Raw genomic sequence first — 14,823 nt, 5'->3', positions numbered from 1 at the left:
GTGTTTCTCTCATAGATATGATCACAATAAAGCGTCTCTTTAAACATTTATTTCTGTATTTAAGGGATATAAAATGTTGCCTTCCTGCCCGTCTTAATTTGCTACTCCCCATGGTCACTGTTTGCGTGGAAGTCCCCAGTCACTGTTCCTTCACGAGACCGTCCTCTGGGGCACAGATGGCTCCCTCCGAACTCCAGACACAAAGGGCAGCCGGCACTCCTAGAGCAGAACGGGGCGAGGGTCAAGTTTGTTGGTGCTTTGGGATGTTTAAAAAATAAAGAAAACCGTAAACCAGTAGAAGGGTCGATGTGAAAGAAGGAGAGGTGAGGAGTGTTAAAAGCACTCTGTGCCGCTGCATTTTTACGTAGGGCTCTGCCTTTGCAGAGGTTTTCATGGCTCTCGTGGACACCCTTGGTGCGTGGGTTTCCTGCCCTTTCCTGTGACCCCGTTGCTTTTCTGATGAAGTGTTTTCTGGGGGCCTACTGAAGGAAGGAGTGGGATGTGTCAGCCTTCCTGCACCCAGCACACTACTCGCACTAACTATCACTCTCTCACAGACTCTCCCTCTCTCACACTCTCACTAACACTATCACAAACTCTCACTCTCTCACTGACACTCTCACTAACTCTCACTCTCACTAACTCTCACTCACTCTCACTCACTCTCACTCTCGCTCACTCTCACTCTCACTCACTCTCACTAACTCTCACTAACTCTCACTCACACTAACTCTCACTCACACTAACTCTCACTCACACTAACTCTCACTCACACTAACTCTCACTGACTCACTCATACTAACTCTCACTCACACTGACTCTCGCTCACACTGACTCTCACTAATTCTCTCACTATCACAGACAGACTCTCCCACTCACTGTCCAGACTCTCACTGACCGACTCACCTACTCTCTCTCATTCACTGACTCTCACTCACTCACTGACTGACTCGCCCACTCACCCTCAACAAATATTGCAGTACAAATGCAATAGGTGTGACATTTGCGAAAGTTATAACTATTGTCATTGTCATACACAATGCCAATAACTCAAACTTTAATGCTGCAAGACCTATTGCATTGTAAATGCTTATTCCCACTGCTGCTGCCCCCACAGCACCTGCTGGTTCCCGCTCCCACCTTCCAGCAGAGTTTTCCTCTACCGTTTCCTATTTAAAGCCGGCCGCACCGCTGGCGCATCAAAAGCAAGCCTGTCTGCACCCCACCAGCCTCAGGGACCCTGGCTCTCTGACCACCCGCTGCTATGACTCTCCACACACTATACCCCGTAAGAAGCAACAACTGCCAGCTCTCTAATCCGAACACCACCCACGGCCAGTTCTCCTGCTGATACTGCTGACAAATTTTCACCAACCTCCACACCCCCCCAGCCACCGCTCCCCCACGGACGCCAACGCATCTGAACCGCTGAGGTTCATCCTCCTTAACGTACCTTCCCTGCATAGACCTGCAGTAGAGATCTGGGACGTCCTCGACACCCTTTCGCCAGACATCGCCTTCTTCACACCTCCGCCTGACATCGCTGCTGCCATCCCCGACGGATACAAGATGCAGAGGCAGGACTGCCCCAACCACCCAGGAGGAGGACTTTGCCATCGCGCACAAGAACTCCCTCCTTCTCACCACCTCCAGCACAAATTACTCCTCGTCCCCCATGGAACACCTCCATTTCCAGATCCAGACCAGCCCCAGAACGACCCTACACAGCACCCTCGCCTACAGACCTCTCGGACCGCAAACCGCATTCACCACAACCGCCACCAACCTCATCCCTACCCATGCCATCGCCTCCATGGACTACATACTGCTCGGAGACCGCAACTTTCACCTCAACAACCTCAGCGACCCCAATTCCACCGCCCTCCTGGACAACCTCACCAACATCTGACTAAAACAGCTTGGCACCACCCTGATCCACAAAGTAGGACGCACCCTTGACCCCATCTTTGTAGGGGGGGAAGAACATCCGCTTTAGCCACACCACGCAACCCCCCTGGACGGACCACCACGGTGTAGACATCTCCCTTTATAAAGCCACTGCTCACAAACCTACCCCACGCCTTCTGCGAAGGAACTGGAGCAAGGTCACTGAGGAGCACCTCAACTTCACTCTCTACCACGATCCCCCTCCCACCAAGACCAACGTGAACACTGCAGCCAACAAACTACAAACATGGATCACCAACTCCGCAGACAAGCTTGCCCCTCTCCGCAACTCCGTCAGACGGTGCCCCATGAAAGCCACCTGGTTCACCACTGCCCTCCGAGAATACAGATGCACCTGCAGACGTCTCGAGAAATTATGGAGAAACCACAAAACTTTGGAAGACTGGACCACCTACAGGAATGTCATGACCGAATACCACCAATGCATCAGATCAACCAAAAGGACTTTCCTCCAGAACAAAATCCTCGCCAACTCCAGTAACTCAAAGGAACTCTTTGTCATTCAGGAATTCACCAAACCCCCCAGTGAAGCCTCGGATGTCACACCCTCCCAGGACTTCTGCAACAAACTCCATCTCAAAATAAGTCCCTCTATAACAACTCTGATGAACAGACACCAAAACCACACCTACCTCCAGCAACGCCAGCCAGCTTACCATCTCCACCTGGACCCGGGTCAAAACCGAAGACAGACACCGCCATGATCATGAAGAGCATTCACTCAGGAGACCCCAGCTACCCCAGCCCGCCACACATCTTCCACAAAGCCACCACCGCCATAGCACTCGAGCAACAACACACCATCAACACCACCTTCGAATCTGGCACATTCCCCGACAACTGGAAATGCGCAGAAGTCGAGCCCTTCCTCAAGAAGCCCTTTGCAGACCCAACGGACCTCAAAAACAACAGACCCATCTCTCTCTTCTCCCCTTTGCAGCTAAAGTCACCAAGAAGATTGTCAACAGCCAGCTAACGAACTTCATCGAAGACCACTCCATCCTCGGCCCTTCCCGATCCGGATTTTGCAGCAACCACAGCACAAAGACCGCCCTCCTCGCAGCCACAGAGGACATCCGCACTCTCCTCTAACAGAGCCACACCGCCGCCCTCATTCTACTAGACCTCTCTGCAGCCTTCGACACGTCTCCCACCACACTCTTACCGCCAGACTCTACAACGCCGGCATACAGGGAACCACCCTCAACTGGATCCGCTCTTTCCACACTGGCCATACCCAAAGAATCAGACTCCCGCCTTTCCTCTCTGAACCCACAGAGATCAACTGCGTAGTATCCCAAGGATCATCGGTCAGCCGCACACTCTTCAACATTTACATGGCCCTCCTCGCCGCCATCGTCAGGCTGCATGGACTCAGCATAGTATCCTACGCCCAGCTCATCCTCTCCCTCACGAAGGATCCCCACACCATCAGACTCGGCTTCCAGGAAGGAATGAAAGACGTCACATCCTGGATGAGCAGCAGCTATCTGAAGCTCAATTTAGAGAAAACAGAAGTCCTTATCCTTGGACCCTCCCTTCAGCCTGGAAAAACCCCTGGTGACCTACCGCCCTAGGCAACCCCCCACTCCCACAGACCATGCCCGGAACCTCTGCATCATGTGCGAAATCATTCTCCACTCCTCCACCATGACACGACAGATTAACGCCATCTCTTCCTTGTGATTCAGCACCCTCTGCATCCTTCACAAGACCTTCAATTGGATCCCACCGAATCCAGAAAGACTGTGACCCACTCCTAACAAGCAGACTGGACTACTGAAACTCCCTCTACACCAGAAACAACAAATCCCTGCTCTGCAAACTCCAGAATACCGCAGCCAGACGGGGCCTCTGCATTCTACGACATGAACACATCTCCCAGGACTTTTGAGACCTCCACTGGCTCCCCATTGAGAAGAGAGTAACATTCAAGCTATTCACACATGCCTACAAATCCCTCTACAACAACTGAACCCAATACCTCAACGAAAGAGTCTCGTTCCACGTACCCAAGAGAGACCTCCGCTCCACTGACCTCGCCCTCACCAAAACCCCACCCCTCCGCAGAGCCAGAGCGGGCGGAAGAGCCTACTCCTACATTACGGCAAAGACCTGAAACAAGCTCCCGATCAATATCAGACCTTCCCCCACTCTGCACACCTTCAGGAAGCTGCACACACCTCCTCCCCCAAAGCGCATTGAGACCCTTACCGGTGAGTAGCACGCTTCACAAATCCCTGATTGATTGATTGATTGATTGATTATTTCTTATACCACAGTCAATAACTGTGTTTTAGGTCATCAAGCAATGTCCACTTCGAAGTGTATCAGCAATAGACTGGTGCCACTAAGGCTGGAGAAGATAAAGATGGATCTTAGCCCAACACTCTCCATAACTTAGGTGTAACTTCCTCTGATCCATGCAGGTTACCTCCTTGGAGTTAGTTAAGCAGGGTATTTTAAAGGGTAACTCAGCCAGTCTTTAGTTAATCCTAATAACATTTCGAAACTTCCCTCTTCCAACTTTGCAGCAAAGATGTTTGGTTTGTGTCTAGAATTTATGCTTTGTGGCAACACTATTCCATAGCTTCATGTATAAGAAATGCATAATGCTAAGTCCTTTTCTTTGCTATAGAAGACAAGATAAGATCTCTGTTGCCTCCACTACGCGGGGTCTTCATTTTAAACAATTGGACTTCAAAACAAATCTCCTTCCTTAAAGCAGCCTCCTTTGGAGCATCGCTCCTCCAATTCTCCGTGTTCCCTTCTAATGGAAAGGATGTTATTGGAATGCACTCAAACCAATGTCTCCTATTGCCAGCCCTTAGTATCCACTGTCCCAATCCCGGCGCTGAGGGGTCAGTCTGTTGAAGTAGCTGCTTGCAGGCAGTGTCCATATAGAGGTACAGGGTGTGAGATGTGTATCGCTTTTGGAATTAACTTAATTTGAGATCAGGAAGGCTACATTTCATAATTCAAAGATGTCACAAAGGCACTAGATAACCAGAACTAAACTTCACAAGTGTTTTTTTCAGCCCAGACGTCTGCAAATTTGATTTGATTTTGATAGCGCTATTAATATGTAATACAGTTACAACATGTTATTCTGCCGGAACAATGTGTAATCTAAAATAGTAAGCTATGGTTCCGAAACCGATTGAATAATATGCTCTCATATTTCCTATATATCTACTCTGTGCATCTGCACGGAGGCCTTACATACAGAAAGGTGTCCTGACAGATTGACTTTTATGGCACAGAGCACTGGATAGACAGAGTAAATAAATGGGAGAAGAACAAAATGATGGATTTTTTTACAGGCTAACTGGTATAAATTTCTGATATTTAATAATAATAAATATTCCAGGTTTTTCCATCAGTTTTGTTAAGCACCTATTAGGGTTTCAAATGCACTGAACAAGTTCTAAAGAACATATCCACTGATGGCATTTACGTAACTTTTCACTTCCTGTATGAAACATTTAGGCTGGATGATATCAGCACCCAGATCACTGACTGTCTTGCAAGCTGCACTAATTATTTGGCCCTAGCACCTAGATCACCTTTGCACCTAGATCACTGGTCATTTTGCGCCTAATGACAGGGCAGAGGCAATGAGACCATCAGCACAAGATGTGCTAGAAGCCGCCATCTGGGGTTTGATAACCGATTGCAGTCTGTGGCTGTAGGCGAGAGAGCGGAGAGTGAGGCTCACATGTGACATGCTAACAACTAGACTAATCGAAAAGGAAAACAAGGGGACCCTACTCACAACGGAACCAGGGTAGTAAATTATTTTAAGAAGAACAGTGGTTCCTGTGGAATAGATACTGGATAATAAATTCAAAAAGAAAGTAAATTACGTATATTAGAACAGGGGTTGGGTGAGATGTCAAAGAGAAAGAACTACCAATAGAACAGTACAGCTGTTAAATGAGTTGTATTGAAAAATTGAATTGTAGTAAAAAGTTTCATACATAACGCAAAATTATTTACAGTTGTGTAAAGGTGTCCCAAGTGAAAATATGAACCAAAACATTCGAATAACATATGTGAAAAAATTGTATACGTGCAAGGTTTCAATAATTTGTTGTTCATAAAAGCAACCACTTTCTTTCATCAAAATACATAACATCTATACAATCATAGTGCTATATTCAAAGGTTCGCTTTTCTTAATTGTCGACGGTGTTTCGGCCCTAGCATGGGTATAGGGTCTCTTCAGGACCTAGGATGTGGGACATCTCATTTGCCAAGGGCGCTAGAATACTGGTGAGGTTGGTGCAAACCGTGTAATTGTGAAATAAAAGTACTCACTAAGCAACCCAGCTGGGTTCCCTAATGAGGGCGTGGGTCTAGCAGATCTAGGTGGGGTCACAATGGCTGTCCTCTCCTTGTCAGAAGCCGTCCGATGTGCAGCAGGCTTCTTTAATTGGTATTTATTCCAAAGCGGGTGCTTATGGGCAGTGACTGCGTGTCCAGGGTGATTTCTTTTGTGGATGGCTAGTGAAGGACTGCATCTGTCGGTCCTCTCCTCGGTTCAAGGACTCATTGAACCGAGGAGAGGACTGACAGATGCAGTGCTTCACCAGCCATCCACAAAAGAAATCACCCTGGACACATCAGAATACGGCTTACACGGTTTGCACCAACCTCACCAGTATTCTAGCGCCCTTGGCAAATTAGATGTCCCACGTCTTAGGTCCAGTGGCGTAACGAAACTTATGGGGGCCCCCCTGCAAGTTACATTGAGGGGGCCGCCATGCCCCAGACCCATTGAAGCCTGCCGCCCATGCACAGTGCCAGAGGGGGTCACCGGGAGCTCAGGGGACCCCCTGCACCACGGGTACTATCGTTACACCACTTACCCGTAGGGGATATGTATATCTGTATATGATAATTTGATGTGTTCATTTTTATTCATCTCATAGTACCTCACCTTGTGCATCTCATATTTATTCACATGACATTTTTATTCATCTCACGATAGGTTTATTCACCTTGTGATATTCTTATTAATCTCGTGATATGGCCCTCATGATATTGACCCCCAAAGGATTAACAGCTTAGTCGGCCTTGCCAGGATTCGGAGGTTGAACAGTTTGCTGGGATGAGGGGAAGAAGGGAGCTCTGATGTGGACTGCATCCTTGAAGCTTAGAAAGGCTGATATGCACTTGCTGTGTGAGTCGAATGAAAGTCAGTGATGAATCATCCAGGGCAGCTTTATTCCTGCCTGGCAGCGAAGCCACCGCTTTTAATATTGTTACTCTGCCTTGGCTGGCTAGCAAAAAAGCATTGGCAAAGCCAAAAGGTTTCACTGCTGAGACTTATTGGCTTTGCCAGTGCTTGTTTTAAATGGCTTGGTACTTTTACATACACAAACACCCGTGGCAAATGTTCTCACAGTTCCTAGAACTAAAGCTGCACAAAGAGAAGGATTCCTCCCTCCCTGATGACCAGTGTAAAACTCCTTGCAAACGATGCCTGTGTCAAGGACCACTAACAGTAAATGCAATCCTTGAATCACAACGGGTTAATCTATGGCACACTTGTGTCTGTTTATGGCTTAACAGTGGCAATGGCTTAATAATTGTCATCCCTGACTATGTTGGGCATTTGTTGATAGTTGTGGCATACGGGCAGCCATCATCCGCCACCTTCCCGGAGAGCTGGAAACATGCCGAGCTCAGCGCCCTCCTGAAGAAACCCACTGCGGACCCCACGGACCTCAAGAACTTCCGCCCCATCTCGCTCCTCCCTTTTCCTGCCAAAGTCATCGAGAAGACCGTCAACAAACAACTCTCCGCCTTCCTCGAGACAAACTGATCCCTCGACCCCTCGCAGTCCGGTTTCCGAGCAAACCACAGCACCGAGACCGCCCTCATCGCAGCCACCGACGACATCAGGTCCCTGCTCGACAACGGGGAAACAGCTGCCCTCATCCTCCTGGACCTCTAAGCAGCCTTCGACCCCGTATGCCACCGCACCCTGATACAGCGCCTCAGAAACACCAGAATCCAAGGAACGGCCTTGGAGTGGATCATCTCGTTCCTCGCCGGAAGAACTCAGAGAGTCCGCCTCCCCCCGTTCCGATCCACCGAAGTCATCTGCGGTGTTCGGCAAGGATCCTCGCTCAGCCCCACCCTCTTCAACATCTACATGAGCCACCTTGCAGCCATCGCACAACCTAACCATCATCTCCTACACTGACGACACCCAGCTGATACTTTCCCTCTCCAACGACCCTGCCACCGCCAGAGCCAGCCTCCAGGAAGGAATGAAAGACGTCGCGGAATGGATGAGGCTCAGCCGTCTGAAACTGAACTCAGACAAGATGGAAGTCCTCATCCTGCGACCATCCCCCTCTGCCTGGGACGACTCCTGCTGGCCCCCTGCCCTGGGCACCGCCCCCAAGCCAACAGATCATGCATGCAACCTGGGCTTCATCCTGGACTCCTCCCTCATTATGACCAAGCAAGTCAACGCCGTCTCGTCATCATGTTTTAACACCCTGCGCATGCTCCGAAAGATCTTCCGGTAGATCCCCACCGAAACCAGGAAGACGGTCACCCAGGCCCTCGTCACCAGCCGACTGGACTACGGGAACACCCTCTACGCTGGAACCGCAGCCAAACTCCAGAAAAGACTCCAGCGCATACAGAACGCTTCTGCACGACTCATCCTGGACATCCCCCGTCAAAGCCACATGTCTGCCCATCTGAAAGACCTGCACTGGCTCCCCGTCAGCAAGAGGATCACGTTTAGACTCCTCACCCACGCACACAAGGCTCTCCACGACATGGGCCCCAAATACCTCAACAGCCGCCTCACATTCTACACACCTACCCGCCAGCTCCGATCCGCCAGCCTCGCCCTCACCACCGTCCCACGAACTCGCAAAACCACCGCCGGAGGAAGATCCTCCTCCTACCTGGCGACCAAGACATTGAACTCCCTCCCCACCCACCTACGGCTGACCCAGGACCATCTCTCCTTCAGGAAACAACTCAAGACCTGGCTGTTCGAGCAGTAGCGACCCCCCTCCTCCCAGCGCCTTGAGACCCTAGCAGGTGAGTACCGCGCTATACAAATGTGTTGATTGATTGATATATTGATTGATTAAGAGCATGAGCAGACTAATTACAGTCATCCCTGATATAATAGTGTACGCCCCTCGCATAATAATTGACTAATATATGGTGGGCTTTCTGGCTGCTATGGAGTCCAGCCTTGGCACAATGGTGGCCCTCATATAATAGTGGGCATTATTGACATATTAAAGGCATCCTGCTGCTTTGGCAAGTGTAATAATTGGGCATTTGAATCAGAATCACTTCATGTGAGATGTTTGTACATGTGAGCACCCAATGAAAAGTACAACCTGAGGCTTCTGGACTGTGTAATACCTATGCTCTAACCTCATGTGCCAAGAAGTAAAGACAAAGTATTTACGTTTCAGGAGAGAAAAAGAGATACCCATCTGGTGGCTGCATTGCACAAATGTGAAAATACTAAGTGTGGGATCAATTCGCGCTTCTCTACAAGACCAAAGTGTGTGATCCTAAGCAAATACTTTTTTTTGCCCCTTTCTTCATTATCACAAATGAGAGCTCCTTGAAATTCATAAAATCAGAATCTTCTTTCATGTTTGATTTAATATAGTATAATGTTGCTCCATTTATAATATGAATCTGTGGTACATATAAGGTGTTCATCACAATTGACCTTTATCTTAGGTTACTAACGGCATTGCCCTTGAGAGGGAAAGGCATCAATGTTTCTGAGTTCATGTTTAAAAACAATCAAATGCTCCTAAAGGCAGCGATATAATCCAATGTACTAAGGTGAAAGGCTTCTGCATGTTAAATACACTTTTTTGAACTTTAAAGAGTATCGTATTTTTACATGGTGTTTGCTGCACAGTTTACATGCTTCAGTACCTGCATAAGCTCGGAAGGCCAGGACTAACCCTATTATCTTTTTGGCTGGGCTGTCCTGTTCAATGTTTTTGGCTCGTCCAACTCTCGAAAGTTCTGAGAACCCGAGGGTGTCCAGTATTAGACTTGTGCTCACATTAACAGTGGACCAGAAATGCTTCCTCAAAGGCAACAGACACCACAATAATTACGACGTTTTTGTGTTTTTTAAACATGAAAATGAAAGTAAATATTCCATCAAGGCATTTCTGTCTAATTTGTCAGAAAAACAGACAGTATTTCTACCTTACATGAAAGCATGACGTCCACTTGGAGCCAATTTAACATGCCACCAGATGCCATTATTTAATACTAGCCCATTTAGTATGTACAAAAGCTGGCGTTAGTTGGATTCGCTTACCTGTCTGTACTACTTAAAGGGCGATCTAGGTTTGCTGATTCAACTCTGCTGATATGGCAATGGACAAGATGCAGGCATGAAATATGCCAGGCCAGGGCTTGCACTTTGAATTTGTAGCGGTGGGCGTGCCCTTGAAAGCTCGAGCCTGGCTCGAACTGGATGTCACTGTGACGGTCCTTCTCAGTACCGTAGACTGGCTGGGTCATGGGATGCCTCACATTTCACGCCAATAGCACACTTTTAATTTTGGTAGCGCTAAAGTGTTTTATATCAGGCGTCAGTGCACTTGCGGGCCGGATGATCACATTCACATCTGATCTGTTCAGCCCAAGGAAAATCAACAAGGCTCTTGTAATGCGTATCTAATGATCCCATGAAGATCAACGCTGCTCGCCCGGCGCTCCCGTTGCTTCTTCTGCACACCAAAAATTACCCAATCCAATCTGCTGCTTCCATCTCAGCCCGACTACTGTGCGGTGTGCGCGATCATAATAGGAAACATTTGGAGCGTAAAACTGCTCTTGAAGTATTTCATTTTAAAGGTTAGCTGCGTCGGTCGTGAGGATAAAGCTAACATCAGTGCTCTACTAGGGAGGCCTCACAAGTCACGCCCACGCGCACTTTCAATTGCGCTGCGCAATGCCGAAGACAATTGGTCACCAGTGACCAGCCCCACCCCTATGCCCCCACCCTGAAGATTGCGCAGACGCGGAAATAACTGCGCGCCGCCGCGCACCATTTCATTACGAAAAGCCTCTCAGAGGCCCGGCCGGGGCCTGGCGTGCACACTAACCATGTAATTAATTAAGAGAGAGAGAGAGGGGCCCCCAGGAGCACGGGGCCCCCCGCACTGCGTGGGCTGCAGGGGCCTGTGTTACGCCCCTGCTTAGGTGCTGAAGAGACCCAATACCCATGCTAGGGGCGAAACGCCATCGACAATTAACAAAAGGGAACCTTTGAATATAGCACTCTATGATTGTATAGATGTTATGTATGTTATGTATTTTGATGCAAGAAAGTGGTCGCTTTTATGAAGAACAAATTATCGAAACCTTGCACGTATGCAATTTTTTTCACATATGGTATTCTAATGTTTTGGTTCATATTTTCCCTTGGGACACCTTTACACAACTGTAAATAATTTTGCGTTATGTATGAAACTTTTTACTACAATTCAATTTTTCAATACAACTCATTGAACAACTCTACCGGTATATTGGTAGTTCTTTCTCTTTGACATCTCACCCAACCCCTGTTCTAATATACGTAATTTACGTTCTTTTTGAATTTATTATCCAGTATCTATTCCACAGGAACCACTTTTCTTCTTAAAATAACAACTAGACTAAGGCATGCAGGTGAGTGGAGCATGCAGGCCCCCCTCTGATAGTTCATTTACAATCAGTAGCCTTGAGACTCCAGGTATCTTCAGGATTCCCAATGAGTTTGTAATATCAAGGAGTCTTTCACTGAAGAGGATCATTGGTATTGTGGTGAGTAACTTTCCCTCTTTGAGTGTCAATATTAAAACATATTTTGGAAGAACTAAAGGTTTTAGATATGCAAGTATGAAGGTAGCTACAAAAAGGGGGTAAAAAGGGGTAGTTGTTACTTTGATTGTTTTATAAGGCTTATTTCCTTTTCCTTCTCCAATAGCATCAGCGGCAGAGCAATTGAAACCACAAGCCTCTTGCGAAAATCCTACACCCCGTATATGAGAGTTCTTCAGTTATCTGCGGAGAACACAGAGGCAACCTAAGAAGACAAGCTAGCCTTCACCGCATCCCTTACACGAGGGCCAGTGTTCTGAACTTCTGCCGTCAAATGGCAGCGGAGAGTGAGATATGGCGCTCCCAGATACAGAGACTACTTCACCTGGGTCCCATATTCAACATCTTCCGCAAACTGTGAACTCAACCTCACACCCTTGTGCTCTCGAGCCTGCCTAGATTAAGCTTGGCTACCTTCAAAGGGGCACTACAAGAGCTAACCATGGAATTGTTCAAGTACTCGACTAAGAGAACATCCTGTGTGTTTTTGCCAAAATTGTTTCCACATGGCATAGGCCTAAATGCTATTTCTGTAAGAAAGATATTTTATTTATATTACTATTTGTGTATATAAGCACTATATAATTGAACCTGTTGTGTTAAACGTTGTTAACTTCATGGCCACTATTAGGTTGTATTACATTAGTGATATTCCTTTGCCCTTATACGGACAGGCAATAACTTAGGCTGGTCCACGTGGCTCGATAGCAGCGGTGTCAATTGTCATGCAGGAGACCAATGTGCAGGCTACTGACCAGGGCTAGGCACTCAAGTAGGCACACACTCCGACAGGCTACTGACCGGGCTAGGCACTCAAGTAGGCACACACTCCGACAGGCTACTGACCGGGCTAGGCACTCAAGTAGGCACACACTCCGACAGGCTACTGACCGGGCTAGTCACTCAAGTAGGCACACACTCCGACAGGCTACTGACCGGGCTAGGCACTCAAGAAGGCACACACTCCGACAGGCTACTGACCGGGCTAGGCACTCAAGTAGGCACACACTCCGACAGGCTACTGACCGGGCTAGACACTCAAGTAGGCGCACACTATGGAACTCAGAGTGCACTTGTTTCACACTGCAAGGGTGGAGCCTTGGTGGAAGACTCATTATAGGGTGATGGGCGACGGCTATCTGCCTGTGAAAAGATATACGATGAATAGTACATTTTTGAGATGCTACTGGCCTGTTTTGCGAGGGCACTTTGCAGACAGGGAGTAGTCACACGATGGAAAACATTTGCATCACGCAGCAATGAAACTAAATTATACTTTAGCTGAAAGGTTGCCTTCTTGAGGTCCAGGAAGCAGCCAGTGTCACACATGCATCCATAATGAGCTACAAAAGGTTGGCAACTGTGTTGCAAACATTTCTTTTGCTTAAAATGTAAACAAAACTTTGTGTACACATCACCAGAGATGTTGCACGTTTGTAGGGAGCAGCAGCGATATTACGCTCTGTCTAAGCAGTGACAGAGACCTGTTAGAATTTGTGGAGGCCGCACTAGTGATGTTACACTGTGTTGGCAGCGCTAAGATGTTATGCATTGTGTAGAGACCCTGATATGTTCTACTTTGCGTAGGGAGGGCCTGAGATGTTACACTTTGTGTAGGCAGCACTAGTGGTGTTAAACTCTGTTGGCAGCGCTAGTGGTGTTACACTGTGTTGGCAGCGCTAGTAATGTTACACTTTGTGTAGGCAGTGCTAGTGGTGTTACACTGTGTTGGCAGTGCTAGTGGTGTTACACTTTGTGTAGGCAGCACTAGTGGTGTTACACTGTGTTGTGTAGGCAGCACTAGTGGTGTTACACTGTGTTGTGTAGGCAGCACTAGTGGTGTTACACTGTGTTGGCAGCGCTAGTGGTGTTACACTGTGTTGGCAGCGCTAGTGGTGTTATACTGTGTTGGCAGCGCTAGTGGTGTTACACTTTGTGTAAGGAGCGCCTGCCATGTTATACTTTGTGTAGGCAGCACTAGTGGTGTTACACTGCGTTGGCAGCGCTAGTGATGTTATACTTTGTGTAGGCACCGCCAGAACTGTTTTACTTTGTGTAAACTGCATCAGAGATGTTGCACTTTGTGTAGACAGTCCCAGAACTGTTACATTTTGACTGAGCAGCGCTAGAGAGGTCTCAACAGTAGGCTTTGAAAATGTATATGAAAGTTGAAAGTACAAACTCGTTCTGTTGCCTTATTTTGCTGAGGCTTTAATCAGTTGGATTGAAAGGCACGGTGAAATATCAGAGCTGATTGATTCAGGATAAAAGGTGTACCTCCTGCTCAAAAATTGGCCCCACTAGATGATGCACATTTCCTTTCAAAGAAGTAGTGTCTTATTTATCAATTATTCTGATAACGAAGGCATGCTCATATTTTTTCATTGAGACATTGCCTTTAATACATATACGTATCACAACATTCACACGAGGCAGGCCAAAGACATAACCTATTCAGAAGTATCAGGGAGTTTGATTATTGCTCCATTTAAATGGCATACAGTGTTTCACGTCTTTTTCACTTCATATGTAAAATTACCAGTTGTATGTATGTAAAGCCTAGAAGCATAAAATCAAAAAAGCACACCTGTCTAATAAATGTTGCATCACTTACATGTTTAGACCTTCTCATAATGAGAACAATTTGGGCTCATCCATTAAAAAGTTTGCTAAATACCCATCATGTGTGAACTTCCCTACTAAACCCACCAACAAAGCAAATATGTATGTGTGCCACTGATGAGAGACAATGCTAGACCGAAGCAGTTGTGCTGCGCTACTGATCTGCAGACGTATCCATGCTGGGCCTTGCACGATCTGTATATAGCTCCATGAAAGAGCAATACACCAGATTAGCCCTCGATGCCATGCACACAGTAGCTGCTGTGAGCAGTAGAGTTGTGCAGCAACATAGTTGTGCATAGCTGTTCTTATTGAGACCTTCTCCATAGTCCAAGCCTGTTGA

At 47.4% G+C, this 14,823-nt stretch overlaps 1 protein-coding gene across 1 annotated transcript in view; it reads left to right on the top strand.

Annotated features, from left to right (window-relative positions):
- LOC147660921 (myocardial zonula adherens protein-like) overlaps positions 1 to 14,472 on the top strand; it is a 500,869-nt gene extending 486,397 nt beyond the window's left edge. The window contains exon 16 of the mRNA XM_086951427.1: positions 11,965 to 14,472. Coding sequence (XP_086807553.1) covers positions 11,965 to 12,067 — 103 coding nt within the window. The 3' untranslated portion in view covers positions 12,068 to 14,472. The remainder of the gene's footprint in view (positions 1 to 11,964) is intronic.
- The last annotated feature ends 351 nt before the right edge of the window (positions 14,473 to 14,823 follow it).

The sequence above is a fragment of the Lissotriton vulgaris genome, unplaced genomic scaffold (assembly GCF_964263255.1).
Source record: "Lissotriton vulgaris unplaced genomic scaffold, aLisVul1.2 SCAFFOLD_371, whole genome shotgun sequence".
NCBI lineage: Eukaryota > Metazoa > Chordata > Amphibia > Caudata > Salamandridae > Lissotriton > Lissotriton vulgaris.
The sequence above is the reverse complement of the archived record's forward strand: the minus strand, read 5'-3'. Positions and strand labels throughout refer to the sequence as shown.